At 46.0% G+C, this 17,463-nt stretch overlaps 1 protein-coding gene across 1 annotated transcript in view; it reads left to right on the top strand.

Annotated features, from left to right (window-relative positions):
• The window catches only part of fras1 (Fraser extracellular matrix complex subunit 1), a 229,388-nt gene extending 212,549 nt beyond the window's left edge, over window positions 1–16,839 (top strand). Inside the window, exons 50-73 of the mRNA XM_056375341.1 lie at window positions 2,117–2,230; window positions 3,360–3,510; window positions 4,687–4,846; window positions 5,366–5,534; window positions 5,626–5,872; window positions 6,006–6,350; window positions 7,149–7,309; window positions 7,657–7,804; window positions 7,940–8,145; window positions 8,230–8,386; window positions 9,279–9,479; window positions 9,646–9,833; window positions 10,303–10,578; window positions 10,666–10,898; window positions 10,991–11,151; window positions 11,298–11,512; window positions 11,688–11,838; window positions 12,223–12,330; window positions 12,493–12,652; window positions 12,756–12,872; window positions 13,001–13,167; window positions 13,472–13,677; window positions 14,315–14,461; window positions 14,779–16,839. Of these exons, the coding sequence (XP_056231316.1) occupies window positions 2,117–2,230; window positions 3,360–3,510; window positions 4,687–4,846; window positions 5,366–5,534; window positions 5,626–5,872; window positions 6,006–6,350; window positions 7,149–7,309; window positions 7,657–7,804; window positions 7,940–8,145; window positions 8,230–8,386; window positions 9,279–9,479; window positions 9,646–9,833; window positions 10,303–10,578; window positions 10,666–10,898; window positions 10,991–11,151; window positions 11,298–11,512; window positions 11,688–11,838; window positions 12,223–12,330; window positions 12,493–12,652; window positions 12,756–12,872; window positions 13,001–13,167; window positions 13,472–13,677; window positions 14,315–14,461; window positions 14,779–15,360 (4,770 nt within the window). The 3' untranslated portion in view covers window positions 15,361–16,839. The remainder of the gene's footprint in view (window positions 1–2,116; window positions 2,231–3,359; window positions 3,511–4,686; window positions 4,847–5,365; window positions 5,535–5,625; window positions 5,873–6,005; window positions 6,351–7,148; window positions 7,310–7,656; window positions 7,805–7,939; window positions 8,146–8,229; window positions 8,387–9,278; window positions 9,480–9,645; window positions 9,834–10,302; window positions 10,579–10,665; window positions 10,899–10,990; window positions 11,152–11,297; window positions 11,513–11,687; window positions 11,839–12,222; window positions 12,331–12,492; window positions 12,653–12,755; window positions 12,873–13,000; window positions 13,168–13,471; window positions 13,678–14,314; window positions 14,462–14,778) is intronic.
• The last annotated feature ends 624 nt before the right edge of the window (window positions 16,840–17,463 follow it).

Here is a 17,463-nt window from a genome sequence, read left to right as displayed (position 1 = left end):
GTGTGTGTGTGTGTGGTGTGAAGCAGCTTCCTGACATCTTTATTGTAGCTAGATGATTGAATTAGCAGAGTTAGGGCATTCGTGGGTGTGTGTGTGTGTGTGTGTGTGTGTGTGTGTGTGTGTGTGTGTGTGTGCGTGCGTGTGTGCGTGCGTGTGTGTGTGTGTGTGTGTGTGTGCGTGTGTGTGTGCGTGTGTGTGTGTGTGTATGTGTATATTTGAAGGTCAGTGTGTGTTTGTGTGTCTGGCCTTTTTTATGACAGGAGGTGTGAATCAGCATTTTTGGCATGTGTGTTCTTATATGTCTGTCTTTGTGAGGACCTGGTTATAAAACTGAAGAGTAAGGACACTTTTGAAAAGTGAGAACATATTTGGAAAGTGAAACAATTTTTATACGTTTTTTTTTTTTATGCCTTTATTAGGCAGGACAGTGAATGTGGACAGGAAATGCAGGGACAGAGAGAAGGGGAAAGACATGCAGCAGAGAGTCCAACCCTGGAAAGTGAATGCATTCTTGACTGAGAACATCTTAGGAAAGTAAGAACATTTGAAAAGCTGAGGACATAATGTAGGTGAAAAGCAGAAGGATATTTTTTGGACATCTTTGGAAACCAAGGCGCATTTATGGAAAGTCAGGACATCTTTTGAACGTGAGGGCAAAGGAAAAGGAATGACGTTTTGAAAAAGGAGAACATTCTTGGAAAGTGAGGACATTTTTGAAAAGTACATAATTCGAGAAAATCCTAAAAAACCTGTGGTGCAGAATTTGGTATTTTCCTACTTCCCGCCCTGGTAATCTCATAAATCCTTCGGATTCATCCTGCGAGCCCTTGTGGTCTGGTGGTTATTTTCTGGGCTCGACCAGAAGCCACAGGTTAACAATGTATTAAATCAGGGTCCTCACAAGGACAGGAGTATGAGCGTGTGTGTGTGTGTGTGTGTGTGTGCTGTTAATGTCAGCTTTATGGTGGTAGTTATGAGCAAGCCTCAGGGTGAATTGACTTCTCCGCTTGTCAATTTAGCCGTCCCTCTCAGCCGCCCTCCTCCACCTGTCTCTGCTAATAGTCTGAATGATTCAATTGAATGACAGCAAGACAATATTGACATCAACCATCACGCACACACATTTCTTGGGCTTGTGTTTATTACCTTTCCATCACCTGACGACACTTGCCTCAGTGGTCACATTTGCAGCCGGTGTTTTAGGTGAATCTGTTCCCACTGGAGCTCCCCTGTTATTAAATAATGTATGAGCTCCTATAAACCGTGTGGATGAAGGCGTCTTTCAAAGGGCACGTGTCAGAGTTGGACTTAACAGCGTCTCTTGTGATGACAGGTCGCTCCTCCAATATTCCCGCATGTACCGCAGACACCATGTTGTATCTGGTGATATTGGAGCAGTTTATTTGATTTTGCCCGGCATCATAGGTTTTGACGGGGGGGACGAATCAATAAAGTAATAACCTACAGAACTTGTTTTTGTGCCTATGACTTTCATGAATTGGATGTGGGCTGAATGTCACTGTGCAGGGCACTCGTACTGCAACCACAGATCTAGGCAGAAACCTGAGGGATAGATTATCTCAGAACCTGGGCGGATGAAACCAAAACTATTTCCATGCTGGCTGAAAACCACATGCTTTCTGTGGTTTTGTTGTTAGGACATTTTAAACTGAATGTTGGGGGAAAAAATGTCTTAAAGGTCCCATATGTTACACCTTTCCTGTGTTTGATCCATAGGAGAGGAGGCTCTGAGCCTTTCTTCTGATTGGCCGACTGTTTTATGAGTGATCAAATGCTAATATAGCATCTTTCAGGTAAACAATTTACAACGCTGCTTTGTTGTGACGTCACAAAGTTACAGGAAATCCTGAAGGCTGGTTTTGAGGCTCAGTTTCTGAATACAGGCTGTGTGCATTTCTCTGTGGACTGAGGCTTTGATACTTTCACAGTATTAATATAGAAGCTAGACCTGATCTATAATCACACTACACATGGACAAAGACCTTTATACTATATAGGACCTTTAAACCATTTTGTTCTCTATTAAGCTCTTCTCAAAAGTCATATCACCACCATCCTTGAAAACGTATTTTCCACATGTTTTCTGGTTTCCCAGATAGTGACGGCTGCTCCCCAGAAGTTCAAGATCGATATTCTCCCAGTCGACGATGGCACACCACGTATTGTCACTAACTTGGGCTTGCAGTGGCTGGAGTACATGGACACCAAGGTATAAATCTTCCCTTTGCATCTTCACATTTTTATGAATATCTTCACATATATTTTCTTCTGTTTAATTAGGATGTTTAAGAGCCGTAAAAAGGAGCGATATGCCCAGTCGCCTCATGGTCACGGGACATAAGGCTGGCTTCACTGGACACTTTAAAAAGCTGAGAGCGAGCAGAGGGCTGGCTTGTTGCAGAGCTGCTTGTTCGCCCAGGAGACTGAATAAAGTCTTTAAAACGTGTGTCCAAGAGAGCGACTGAGAAACACGACTGTATCATAGCAACATATCAACTGTCTGAGAGGAGCGCCATCACCGCTTATTCATTATGTATAATTAACTTGCGCCCTCTGCTGGTTTAAAGACCTCATCACAATGAAACCCATTCGTTGCTATGGATATTGTAAGAATGCAGCTTCATTCACTGATCCTGAGTTCTGTCTTCACTGAGGCAAATTATCACAATGTTAAACTCCTGCATCTGCTTCTAACATTTTTTTAATTTCCAGTGGACGCAGCTGTGTTCAACCAGTAACACATACCTCCGGCATTTATAGCCAAAGCTCATTTGCCTTTGAAATAGACGCAATAATAAACAAACATACCTTCTATGATATGTGGTGGAATCCTGTTCTCTCCTTCCACGGCATGTGGTGAATCTACAAGCTTAATACAGAACTGAAACCCTTTAGATTAGCATGTTTCTAGGACCTTTAAACTGGTATTGACACATAAAACCATAGAGCTGCAGCTGGACATAAGTGCTCCAGGTGGGTGTAACTTTATCATATTCTGCCTCAAGGGCACTTGAATCAAAAGGACAGATGGAGGTCTGTCCCTCTACTCAACGACCCACTTCAGCTCTGGGAAAAAAAGCCACACATTTTGTCAAGATTTTAATCTGCAATCAGTTTTGGGAAACCACTACATAGTGTGGCGGGCAAAATAGTGTTCACATCTGACAGTTAAAATATCTGAAATTCTTTATTTATCCAAATCCACTGCAAAAGTTGCACAAAAAAAAACTAATTTTCCTTTTAGAACATTTAAAATGACTGTGACAATGAAAAACTACGATGTTTATTCTCCGTGTGGTCACAGTGAAATGAGGGACTTGTGTTCATTGTCCCTTCAGGCCACCAACCTGATCACCAAGAAGGAGCTGCTGACCACGGACCCCGACACAGATGACGGACAGCTGGTTTATGAAATCACCACCGAGCCGAAGCACGGCTTCCTGGAGAGCAAGCTGAAACCTGGCAACCCCATCGCCACGTTCACACAAGGTACAGAGGCCCCCGTCTCTCCGTTTCTCACTGCTGCTATTTTTTTTTATTTTAAATAAAGACGTGTAAAGTCAAGACTGTAAGCTTAAAGTTGCCTAAAAACTTGTGACCCTTTAGATCTACCTTGGAATATCTTGGGAATCACTTTTCTTACACTTAGATCCAGTTCTGCTCCCTTGCATTTCTTTTTGATTTGAAGTCACCCTCGCTCTGGAGTGGTGGAGAAGGAGAAGAGTAGCAGGGTCAAGGACGCAAAAAACTCAACCCCAAATTCCCGCCTGTCCAGTCCTGTCTGTGTTTTTCTTCTCTGAAGGTTTTTGTTGAAAGGCACCTCAGCGGCTTTTCTTCCTCCCGTTTCTCCTTGCCCCGTGTTCTCTCAGCCAGTTTGCAGTTGGAATCAGCAGCTTCCTCATCTGCTTATCTTCACCTCTGGGCTGCAGCCAGGGATCAGTGTCAGCGTGCCTTTGTGAAAATGTTGATCCTGGAGGCTGGAGAGCGACTCGAAACAGTCACTTTGATGTGTTTGCGTTGTAAACATAATTTTCTTAATGATAACAAGTCCAATAACTGAAATAAACTTTTACCCTGAGAGAGAGTAAAAAACAAAAAAATAAAGTGGGTGGGATTCACTTTACAAAACCGTCTGTGAACATTTCCTCTCATACTACTTCATACATTTTTTTACCTGCGTGGTCCAGTTTAGCACTGTTTCCTGTTCATTACTGAAAGTATTTATTGTGGACTTCCTGAAGGTCATTCAAACAGCTCTCTGAACACAGGGACTCTCATCCCTTTTCTTTTTTTGGCTTTCTGCCCTCAATTACAGAGTGTTTTCTTCTCCCCAACCTCCTCTAGAAAATAGAAATTGAGCACAAATTGTGACGACTTTCATCTTCATTTTGGAGTGTTCTTCATTACGCTCAAGGAATAGAAAGAGGACGGAGGCTGCAAATTATGGAATCATTATTTCACAGAAAATACATTCTTCACAAAGACTCAATCCCCGGGGACGGCGTCTGCGTCTGTCCCTCTCCACACAGTGAGGTCAAAGTGACATCTTCCGTGATGTATGATAGGCTCATCCTTCTCATGACCTGACACAAGTGTAAAGTAAGAATAAGTGAATCAAGGAATTCACAGTTTGATCTTCATTAATCCGACCTTGTTCCTCCGTAGCCGACATCAACCTGGGTCTGATCCGCTACGTGCTGCATCAGGAGAACGTTCAAGAAACCATGGACAACTTCAAGTTCCTGGTCAAGGACAGTAAACCCAATGTTGTCAGCGACAATGTCTTCCACATCCAGTGGTCCCTCATCAGCTTTGAGCACAAAAGGTTCGTATTATGTGTGAGGTGTTTCCTGAAATTACTTTAAAGGTCCTGTGTCGTATAAAGGTCTCTGTCCATGTGTAGTGTGATTATAGATCAGGTCTAGCTTCTATATTAATACTGTGAAAGTATCAAAGCCTCAGTCCACGGAGAAATGCACACAGCCTGTATTCAGAAACTGAGCCTTAAAACCAGCCGTCAGGACTTCTGGAACTTTGTGATGTCACAAGAAAGCAGTCACCAAGCCCCGCCCACCTGGACCCACCATCCAAACCTTGCAGGATTTGGTTTCTCTGAGTGTTTTATCTGAAATCTGATATATTTTTATTTGATCGCTCAGGAAAACAGTCAGCCAATCAGAAGAGAGGCTCAGAGCCTCCTCTCTTCTGATTGGCTCACCAACCACAAATTAAAACTTAAAACCACAAATATATCTTCTTATGGATCAACACTTCAAATAAAACACAGAGGAAGAAAATATGAGACCGTTAAATGAATCTCTCTCTTCCTCTGATGGTTCCACAGCTACAATGTGAGTGAGAAAGCTGCTACGGTGGCAGTGACGGTGAAGCGAACAGGTAACCTCAACCAGTACGCCATCGTCCTGTGCCGCACCGAACAGGGCAGCGCCACCTCCACCGGCAGCGTTGGATCGCGCCCCGGCCAGCAAGACTATGTGGAATATGCTGGACAGGTAACCCTGAGCTTTTATTGTCTCAATGTTGTTGTTGTCGTCATTCATATTTTATTTTGATCGATGCCTCTGCTGTTGCCCCCGTTCACAGGTGCAGTTTGATGAGCGCGAGGACACCAAGGTGTGCACCATAGTCATCAGTGATGACAAGGTGTTCGAGGGAACCGAGAGCTTCCACGTGGAGCTGAGCATGCCCGTGTACGCGCTGCTGGGCGGGAACACTCGCGCCATCGTCAACATCAACGACACAGAGGATGAACCCACCCTGCAGTTCGATAAGAAGACCTACCACGTTAACGAGAGCACGGGACTCATCCACGTCCCCATCGAGAGAAAAGGTGACCCAACACTGTACCAGCTGCAATGGGGGGGGGGGATTCTAACATCCATGTTATCCTCTTTGACTGTTCCCATGGTAACTAATGTATGACCAGCAGTGACCCTTCCCTCTCCTCCCTCATCTCCGCTCAGGTGACGCCTCCAGCACCGTGTCCGCCCTCTGCTACACTGTGGCCAAGTCAGCTCAGGGCAGCAGCCTCCACGCCCTGGAGTCCGGCTCCGACTACAAGAGCCGCGGCATGACCAGCGACAACCGCGTCCTCTTCGGCCCTGGCGTCAGCATGACCACCTGTGACATCAAGCTCATCGACGACAGCGAGTACGAGCTGTCCGAGGAGTTCGAACTGGTGCTGTCGGATGCCTCGGACAACGCCCGCATGGGGGACGTCACGGTGGCCAAGGTCGTCATTGACGGACCCAACGATGCGTCGACCGTCTCCCTCGGGAACGCCACTTTTACTTTCAGCGAAGACGCTGGTATGAACCATGCTCTCACACACACGACTCTACGCAGTACCTGTGTGGCGCTCTTCTATCTCTCTGCAAGAACCTGCTGGATGTTATTTAAGAGGAATGTGGAAACGTGATGATCTCCAGGGGAAATTATGATGCAAAGAAGAGTTAAAGCAAGAATCGTCTTGATGCTCCAGTTGTCGCCATGGATATGATCTTTTAGACATAGATAGCAAACAAATATAAGATGTGCTCCTGCTGGCGACAACATAATAGTTCCTAAAAATAAAAACCCCACTGGTTTAAACGTCACAGATTTTTGTGTTTGGAAGCAGGAGCGCAGGATTGATAGTAGCCTCTTATAATAAGTCACGGTCACACTGCGCCCGCTATAATTCTTCAGAATCTCCTGTAGCAGCATTTTAACTTGAAAGCTGATGTCATATATCTCTCAGTAGAGGGATTTATTTTAATACGTTCCTACTGTAACTACACCTACCCCTCCCTCCCTCTTCTCTCCTTTCCTTTTGTGCTGCTCTGACGTGGCTCTAATCTTGAATAAAGGCAGCAACCGTGCATCATCGAACAGCCGGTGCAATTAGTCGCTGCAAAATTAAGTTTCGCAGTCAATTTCCCTCTGCTGCTATTGACTAAATGACTTTAAAATTGTGGATCAAAGCAAAGCGGAGTAACTGAAGGTCACCCAGTGTCTCGGGTTGTCATTTCTTTACCTTGACAAAAAACGCCTCAGGATGAATCTATAGTTTGAGAAGACAGAAATGTCCAAACCTGCCTTTAATTTTTTTTATCTCCACACTTCAGGCACAATCGAAATACCAGTGCTGCGCCACGGCAGCGACCTCTCCTCGTTGACGTCCGTGTGGTGCGCCACTCGACCCTCAGACCCCCCCTCAGCCAGCCCGGGGGTCGACTACATCCCCAGCTCCAAGAAGGTGGAGTTCAAACCTGGGAAAACCGAGGAGGTGAGGAGAGAGACTCTGCTACAGTTCTTCTCTTACAAATATCCAGTAGTTACACGACTGAACCGGTGCAGCGTCTTCATTTATTCTTCAAGAGCAACATATTCACCTGGATAAAGATGTTCAAGGTCTCCATGGAGACCAATAAAGGCTGTATTAGAGACGCATCAGGGTGTTTATAGCCCGATGATGAGGCTGATTGATGGAGAACAATAACATGAAAAACTCAAAAGACAAAATCCAAATCATGCATGAAGAAATAACGAATTTGACCTTCCTCTGCACCCGCTGAGGAAACTATCAGATACGCTGAGTTTACATTATGCTGATTTATTTATTTATTTTTACAGACCTGCAGTTTGACCATCATGGACGACGTCCAGAACCCGTCCATCGAGGGATCCGAGTCCTTCGTGGTCTTCCTCAGTTCTCCTCAGGGTGCTGTCCTACAGGAGCCCTACGAAGCCAACGTGGTCATCACTGACACCTTCCAGGACAGTACGTAAACACCAGAGGCCATATATCAACAATATACTGTCCATTTTTATTGATCTTATTGACCTATCATCTCATATTTTCATAAATTAGTGTTGACCAGTATTTAGAATTGACCATCATATTTCTCTCTCTCAGTTCCCAGCATGCAGTTTGAGAAGAGCGTCTACACTGTGAAGGAGAAGGACAGCGTCCTCCACATCCCCATCATCCGTACGGGCGACCTGTCCTTCAAGTCATCCGTGCGGTGTTTCACCCGGACCATGTCTGCCATGGTGATGGACGACTTCGAGGAGCGGCGCAACGCTGATGAGTCACGCATCACTTTCCTCAAAGGAGAGAAGGTAGAATTTTTTCTTTCAGTTTGTGTTTTTGTATCTTTGTCGTCAGTTTAAAGTTCATTCTTTGTTTTTATTTTTGTTTCCCAGGTGAAGAACTGCACGGTTCACATCAATGACGACTCCGTGTTCGAGCCTGAGGAGGAGTTCCAGGTGCACCTCGGTACGCCGCTGGGAGACCACTGGAGCGGCGCCATGGTGGGCGTTAACGACATCGTCGCCATCACCATCACCAACGATGAAGACGGTAAGCAGGAGCTACAGTCGACTCCTGATCCACAAAGAGCAGATACGCTGATGCACTGATGTCATGTCGCTGAACTTCTGTTGCTCTTTAATTTATTTAGGTAGAAAAACTGGATCAAGTCAATTTGTCTTTGTTAATGCAGCAGGAGAAAAACATAAATCATGGTTTAGTGGAACAACAACGTGCATATTCTCCAGTCGAGCATGTGCTGAACCGATTAAGCTTAAGTTTGCCGCATACATTATGTACCAGCAGCATGTGGACAGGATCTAATGTATTTTTCAGATGTCAGATATCACTGTGTTCACTGCAAATATGATGCAGGTTATAAAAAAAAACAAAAACCTCAGTGATCTTTATATCTCTCTCTGTCTGTTGTTATTCATTAAACCACAGCTCTGGCTTCCTGTTTGTCAAATGATAGATTTCCAAATCCTCCTACTTGTCTATGAAGCACAGTGTCCTGTCACCTAAATGCATCTCTGATCCGGTTGTACGCTACGAAGCATCCAGACCAATCAGGTTCACTCAGTGTTCCCCCGAATCAGAACCAAGCGAGGTGAAGCAGCTTTTTAGTTGCTGTGTCCCCACTCCCACTCCCACCCACCCCTTTGGAACAAGCTTCCTGAATACATGAGGTCTACTGAAGAGCTCATTTAAATTGCTGCTTTTTATTGTCTTTTAAATCCAATTTTTTTAAATGCACTGTGAACTGCCTTGTGTCCGAATGGTGCTATATAAATAAATCCTATTAATGTAACTTATTGAAAATTTGGTTTGGTTGAATCGTTGTGCAATAAATGTTTCTTATTGTTTCTTCGTTTATTTGTTCATAAGCAACGTTAACCATTGATGATGAGATATATTGTAACATCTTTGTATCTTCCTCCAGCTCCCACCATCGAGTTCGAGCAGGCGTCCTATCAGGTCAGAGAGCCTCCTGGGCCGGACGGCATCGAGGTGTTGAACATCAAGGTGATCCGTCGGGGGGATCTGGACCGAACCTCCAAGATCCGCTGCAGCACCCGGGATGGATCGGCCCAGTCTGGAGTCGACTACAACCCCAAGAGCCGAGTGCTTAAATACACCCCGGGTCAGTGGCTCGAAAACCATCATGTGACAAATCAGCTGATGAGAACAGCTGATTTCCAGACATTGCTTTGTCCGTAGAAAGACATTCTTCTTTGTTGTGGATGTTGGAGGAGCGAGTACGAGCGGGATCATTTCACTAAATATCTTCTGGTTTCTTCATTCGGTAGGAATGGACCACATCCTGTTCAAAGTGGAGATCCTGTCCAATGAGGACAGGGAGTGGCACGAGTCCTTCTCATTGGTCCTCGGCCCTGATGACCCCGTGGAGGCGGTGCTCGGGGAGATCACTATGGCGACAGTGACCATTCTGGACCAGGAGGCTGCAGGCAGCCTCATCCTGCCTGCCCCGCCTATTGTAAGAAAACTTTAAGTTAACTTTTAAGTGTTTACTGTGCTTTAAATGAAAAACTGGAGGCTGTGATACAACCAGTTCAACCAGAAACTACAGCTCACAGTCTGTCTCTTATTATATAAGAACAACACAACACAGAGATATAAAGCACGAGCAGCAGAAGAAACTAGAACAGGATGTGCAGGTTTATGAAGGACGTATATTCTTTTGTCTGTTTCCCTCAGCGCTGACAGTTCAACATGTTTGTAGCACTTACAGAGCCTGGCGCTAGAAACAAGAAACAATACATATCCAGCCACTCCAAAACAGCAGCACTAAACATGGCTGTTGATTCTCCTTCAGGCATCGTCTACAGCTTCCACATTTTGCATGCATTTCACCAGAAGCTTTTACAATAAATGCGTCAGTGCAGCTGTGTTCACATGCCATGAAAATATTAAGTCTATCGTGAACCATCCTCCTTCCTCCTCAGGTGGTCTCGCTCGCTGACTACGATCACGTCCAGGAGGTGATCAAGGAAGGCAGCAAGAAGACTCCCTCCCCCGGTTACCCTCTGGTCTGCGTCACCCCCTGCGACCCCCACTACCCCAAGTACTCTGTGATGAGGGAGCGCTGCGAAGAGGCCGGGATCAACCAGACGCAAGTTCACTTCTCCTGGGAAGTGGCGGCCCCCACCGACACCAACGGGGCCCGGTCCCCGTTCGAGACGGTCACAGACACCACCCCGTATACCAGCGTCAACCATATGGTGAGTCGACGTAGGGCGAGAAATACTCTCAGTGGGCTCCACCGGACGCAGAGAGCAGTGGGTGCTGAAGTGTCTGTCTCTTTTCAGGTCCTGGACAGTATTTACTTCAGCCGCCGCTTCCATGTCCGCTGCGTGGCTCAGGCCAGGGATAAAGCCGGTCACCTCGGAACGCCGCTGAGGAGCAACATCGCCACCATCGGCACAGAGGGCTCCATCTGCCACACGCCTGTTACCACGGGAACCGCCAGAGGCTTCCAGGCCCAGTCCTTCATCGCCACGCTCAAATACCTGGATGTCAAGCACAAGGAGCACCCCAACCGGTGAGTGGCAGGCGGTTGGACAGTGTGACCGAAACTCGGGTGTTTTGTTTGTTGACGCCTTTTCTCTCTCTGCTCTGTTTGTCCCCGTGCAGGATCCATATCTCAGTGCAGATCCCCCATCAGGATGGCATGCTCCCCCTGGTGTCCACCATGCCTCTGCACAACCTGCACTTCCTGCTGTCAGAGTCCATCTATAGGCAGCAGCACGTCTGCTCCAACCTGGTCACCCTCAAAGACCTGCAGGGTCTCTCCGGTGAGTCGCAGACGCACACGTGGACATGCTGTGAATCCTTCCTAACATCAGAGCTCCACTGAGACCTGAAACAGAGATGATATTTTCTTTTCCATGTTGTTAGATGTGTTTCAGCTAATGTGACCTTTGACAACCTTCCTCCACAGAATCCGGGTTCCTGGATGACGTATCCTACGACAGCATCTCTCTGGGGCCGGGCTATGACCGCCCTTACCAGTTCAACCCCAACATCCGGGAGGCTAAGAGCATCCAGCTCTACAAGCACCTCAACCTCAAGAGCTGCATCTGGACCTTCGACGCCTACTACGACATGACGGAGCTCATCGATGTCTGCAGCGGCTCCGTCACCGCCGACTTCCAGGTACTTTCTGTGACCGCCATGTATGAGTGTGAGAAAATCATTGCGTAACTTAAGGTTAAGAAGATCAGAAGTAGACGCCTCAACGGAGTAGTTTTCCCAACCTGCCCTCCATAGACAAAGTTTTGATCAAACTTTACTTCAGAACCAACATCAAAACACGCTGTTGTTCTTCCAGGTTCGGGACTCGGCTCAGTCCTTCCTGACGGTGCAGGTTCCTCTCTATGTGTCTTACATCTACGTGACGGCGCCGAGAGGCTGGGCATCTCTGGAGCATCACACCGAGATGGAGTTCTCTTTCTTCTACGACACCGTGCTCTGGAGGACAGGTCAGGACCGGACACAGCAAACACCTGGAAAACTGTGCATGTTTTTTTATGAGCAAATCAAAAATGTAAAGTCAGTCCGAGTCTCCCATCATGCATTTCTCCTGGATCAGTTTGACAATATATGTAGAGTCTCAACGAAGTAATTATGAGAACATTTACTGTAGCTACTGTAAATACAGAAATCTCAAGTTATAGTGAATACTGAGCAGAGGAAGTTCAGTGCACGTGAACTTTGAAGTGGGATTTGTACATAAAATCAGTGGTATATAAGTATATTGTGGTTTTTGCCTATGCTGTGTGCAGTCCCTTGTAGTTGTGTTGGATATAAGACAGGTGACCTTGCCCTGACCTCCGGCCTCCTCGGCTGGTGCTTTACATGTGCAGGTATCCAGACTGACAGCGTCCTCTCGGCCAGACTGCAGATCATCAGGATCTACATCAGAGAGGATGGACGACTGGTGATTGAGTTCAAAACGCACGCCAAGTTCAGAGGTCAGTTCACAGGATTTACCTGTTCTAGCTGCAGCAGCCATGATGAGTCCTTATTTACATGGTTTTCATTTAGAAGCGGCCTGTTATTGTATTAATACAACAAATTCTAGCTGCTTCACTGGAATAAAAACACAATTTATTTGTCCGTGTTTCCTCCTCCAGGTCAGTTTGTCCCTGAACACCACACTCTGCCAGGCCACAAGTCCCGCCTGATGGCCCCCGACCACCTCGGAGGCATCGAGTTCGACATGCAGTTGCTGTGGAGCGCTCAGACCTTTGACTCGCCGTACCAGCTGTGGAGGGCGACCAGCTCCTACAGCAGGTCAGTCCATCCACTCACATCCATGCAGCCGGAGGGCGGGTGCGCCGGCTGAAAACTCCGCCTCACCGTACCTCATGCTGTCTTAATGTGTGTCCTTCAACAGGAAGGACTATTCAGGAGAGTACACCGTCTTCCTGATCCCCTGCACCGTGCAGCCCACTCAGCCTTGGATCGACCCCGGGGACAAACCTCTGTCCTGCACGGCTCACGCTCCCGAGAAGTAAGTCCCGTCACGGCCTGCACGCCGCACAGCTGTGGAGAGTCGTGATACGTCTGTCACAGGAAGTAACAGCTGGTAACCTGAAGCTGAACCTTGAACTATTGTTTGTCTGTGTTGCGCTTCGTCAGGTTCCTGGTGCCGATCGCCTTCCAGCAGACCAACCGGCCCGTTCCCGTGGTTTACTCCCTCAACACGGAGTTCCAGCTGTGTAACAACGAGAAGGTGTTCATGATGGACCCGGCCGCCACCGACGTCTCTATGGCTGAGATGGACTACAAGGGAGCTTTCTCCATGGGTATGACGGGACGTTCACTCACTCCAAACAGAACTTCCTCAAACAGAGATTTAGAGATTCTTATTGAGGAACCACAAGCTGCTTCTTGTTCCTTTCTGCCGTACTCCTCTTTCTATTTTTTCTGTACTGTTGTTTCCACATTTTTATAATATAACAGATGATTTTTGAATTCATAAAACACAGATAAAATTTACTGGACAGCACACTTGGATAAGTCACAGTTCAGGTTCAGGTTTGAGTCTTTCTCACAGCACAAACTCAAAAATATCTTTCTGAAAACCTGTCCCTCTGCTGCCCTCTGCAGGTCAGACGCTGTACGGCAGGGTGCTCTGGAACCCTGAGCAGAACCTGAACGCAGCCTACAAGCTGCAGCTGGAGAAGGTTTACCTCTGCACCGGCCGCGACGGATACGTCCCCTTCTTCGACCCCACCGGGACGCTGTACAACGAGGGGCCGCAGTACGGCTGCATCCAGCCCAACAAGCACCTGAAGCATCGCTTCCTGCTGCTGGTACTGGTGTTTGTTTGTGTACCCTGCTCTGTGGCTCCTGATCGAAGAGCTGTATTCAAAATGCATGACATGTCCGCTGACCTGGGGGGAAATATCATTACCAGCACCATGATTAAATATTAAGCACGAACATGTTGAGGATTCAGACTGTGTTACCAAATAAAGGCTGGGGAAAAAAGTAGATCATGAATTATTTTCATGATGAAATGTGGTATAATGTGTCTCCACAGCGTTCACTCCATCAGTACAACAGCAGACTCATGTCACGTCTCATTGTCGTCTTGCTTATGACCTAATATTCCTCCTGTAATGTACCTGCCACACCAGTCTGACCAGTCCCACCAGTCTGACCAGTCCGGCCCTCGGCACCTGATTATTTTTTCAAAGATATTCAAAGACTTTGGGTTATTTAAATCACTGACCTTCTTCTCCATGCAAATCAGTCGCCGGTAACAAACCATCGTGCGTTTGTCCTGCAGCTTCTCAATCCCTAAATCTAATAAGCAACACGGCTGCACCTGAACATCGCCACTTTAGTGAGCAAAGCTGAATTTTCCAAACACCTGCCGCTGAACTCGTCTCCAGCTGCTCGGAGCTCTGATAAGTTCTTTTCTCTCTTCACGTTTCCCCTGTGCAGGATCGTAAACAGCCGGACGTGTGCGACAGATTCTTCCACGATGTTCCCTTCGAGGCTCACCTGGCCTCAGACCTCCCCGAGCTGCAGTCCATGACGGCCATGCCGGGCGTCGACGGCTTCACGATGAAGGTCGACGCCCTCTACAAGGTGTGTGGGGTCACCTGATGTGACTGATGTTGCTTTAAACTTTATCTTTCTGAATTTAATTTCCCATAGATATAGACTTAACATCTCTCAGATTGTTACGGACCTGATTTCAGTTTTAAGACCCCTGGCTCCTCCAGAGAGTGTGTGTGAATGTATGTGTGAACGAGACATACATTCATCAAGTGCTTTGAGCGGTCGATTAAAGAAGAAGAAGAAGCTCGATATAAATTCATCCCACTCACCGTTTATAATTAATCAGAGTCCGTCACTAGCTAATGCCCTTTTTCTTCTCTCTCTCTCTCTCTGTTGATTGACAGGTGGAGGCGGGGCACCAGTGGTACCTGCAGGTGATTTATGTGATCAGCCCAGAGTCGCGGTCCAGCCCCAGGATTCAGCGCTCAGTGACCTATCAGCTGAGCCGCCCCAAACGCGACCTGGTGGACCGCAGCGGGCGCCTGACGCTCGACGAGTCGCTCATCTATGACAATGAGGGCGACCAGGTGAAGAATGGCACCAACATGAAGTCGCTCCGCCTGGAGGCCGGGCCCTCCGCCACCTTCAACGCCCACGTGGGCAGCTCGGTGGGCGGGGGCGTGGCCGCCGTCACCCTGCTCGTCCTGGTGCTGCTGGCCTCCTGCTTCCTGTTCCGCCGCTGCCGACGGTCGGCCAAGAAGAAGACCAAGAAGTCACAGAAAGTCTACGAGGAGTATCCGCTCAACACCAAGGTGGAGGTGTGCATGGACAAGTGTGTGGAGAAGAACTTCAGCACCAAACACTGCACGGTGAGGAACATCAACATCCTCAACCGCAACCAGGAAGCCAACAGCAAGGCCAAGGTCAAACAGGTCAACCTGGAGGTCAAACTCCACAACAACCTCAACGACGGCACTGAGGTCTGAAAGACTGACGAGGAAGATTAGAGGAAGAGGTGAAGATCAGGAGGAGGAGGAGGAGGAGGAAGAGGGAAGTAAAAATAAAAAAATAAAAAAAGGTATTTTCTAAAAGAAAGTTTGTACTTAAGGAGCGAGATGTTTGTTAATGTATTTTTATACCACTTTGAAAAAGGGAAGAGTGTGAAGTGCAGACAGCTACACGGCGTTTTAATCATTTCACAACTGGGCTACCTCAGGAATCCACGAACCAGTCAGCTGCATGAAACAGCCAAAACATCTGCATCCCATCATCCGGACTCTCCTTCTTCTCATCGCTGTTTTACTTGACGTCCGCGTCCTTCTTTAGCACCAAAATGGTGACAGGTAGCTCAGACACTGGTGATTGTTTCGTACAAAGTCGCTTCTCTGCTGTATCCAGTCACGTCACTGCTATTAAACGCCACCACCGCTGAGGCGGTAGCTGGGGTAGAAGTTTTTTTTTCCCGTTATCCTTCGGTCAAAATTAACTCGAGCGACTTCTGCATCAGCTGCTTCTGACTTCCTGTGAAAAGTATTAAGCAGGCACGGTGTGCTGCTATGGCCTGAGGCGGAATGAGTGCGGAGTGTAAATAATAACACAAATGAATGATAACTTTTCAAGTGCAATTATGCCATAACTTTTGTTAATCCTTCCCTCATGAGCAGGACCTTTTTTTTTTATTACATTATTAAAAAAGTGTATGTCACGCCTTATTTAGAGATATTTGTACTGTCACGTTGAACAAACAGATAACTCTTCCCTTTTTTTTTTTTTTTTTGTTCGTACTCTGACAGCTGCCAATATTATAAGTGCCATGCAGTATTTTCCTCATGAATCTCAAAGCGAATCATCCAAAGTGTTTTCTTTTTCTTTCTTTTTTTTTTTTCTCTCCCAAGAGCGAGAAAAGTGAAAATTTCCACGTGATTGTAACAGAAATCCGACGCCAGAGCAAAAGTTTCGATCCCGTCCGCACGACTGAGCGCTTTCGCCTTACTCCTGTTCTAATGAAAAAAGAATCACTTTTTAAATGATGTATTTTGTAAGAGATGTGCGTCTAGCTGCCTTCGTTCTGCCCAAAGACACAAAACCCACTCACATCTCACTCTTTTCTTCATTTATGTATTACTATCGTACCCTCTTATGATATATTATGTTACGCTCAGCTACTGATGTACCCATGATGTTAAGGTTACTGTAATTTTTAATTGTTTTTTTTTTAAAGTGTATGACACTGGTGGGAGAGCACTGCAAAAGAAAAACAAATCGTTTCTCTCCATTCGTCTCTTTGATTCACCTCCTGTCTTCTTTCAACTGTGCCTATCAAACGACATCGGAACGGGGGAATTCTGGGAAATAACATTATATTTTTTTGGTGCTATCATTTTGTGGAAAATAACTATGATGCTATCAATATGATGCCTGTATTTGGTGCCTTTTTTAGTAATAAAAAAAAATTCTGAAACATGCTACTGCCCCGTATTTAACGTTTATTTTGGCTCATTTTTTCTGTTCAGCTGCTGAAGAAGAAACTAACTTGAAGATTTTTATACAGATATTTTATCATTTTATACATGTGCTGGCTTAATGTCAAATTTGAGTGTTGAGTGTAAGGGCAAGTGACATTTAGGGACAGAGAAAGTGGGAATTCTGTCTGAAACTGACACGTAACATTTATCTTTAAAAAGTATAAGTGGTTTTAATTTTTGTGTGCAGGATGGATTTCTAAATTTAAATCCAAATGCCTATTTAACTCTTTACAATGCTGAGGACATGTCTTGAATCCAAATAAAATCTGAGGATTAAAGGGAAAGTTGGTTTACTTCAGTTGTTGTTCTGTATCTTTAAGAGCTTCCACTAAATAACACATCAACAGGTGATATCGGAAGGTTGTTCCAATCTTTAATCTTATGAAACTCTTAATCCTCTTTCACATTATTTCTTTATTTCTCATTTTCCACCAAAACCTTTATCTAAAACTCATATTTAATATTTCACACGAACTTTTATCATTGAAAGAATGGAAAAATGAATGTGAAGTAGAATCAGCTGTAAAACTACCAATAAAATTGATTCTAATATTAATCAAAATT

The sequence above is a fragment of the Seriola aureovittata genome, chromosome 5 (genome assembly GCF_021018895.1).
Source record: "Seriola aureovittata isolate HTS-2021-v1 ecotype China chromosome 5, ASM2101889v1, whole genome shotgun sequence".
In the NCBI taxonomy this organism is placed as follows: domain Eukaryota; kingdom Metazoa; phylum Chordata; class Actinopteri; order Carangiformes; family Carangidae; genus Seriola; species Seriola aureovittata.
The sequence above is the reverse complement of the archived record's forward strand: the minus strand, read 5'-3'. Positions and strand labels throughout refer to the sequence as shown.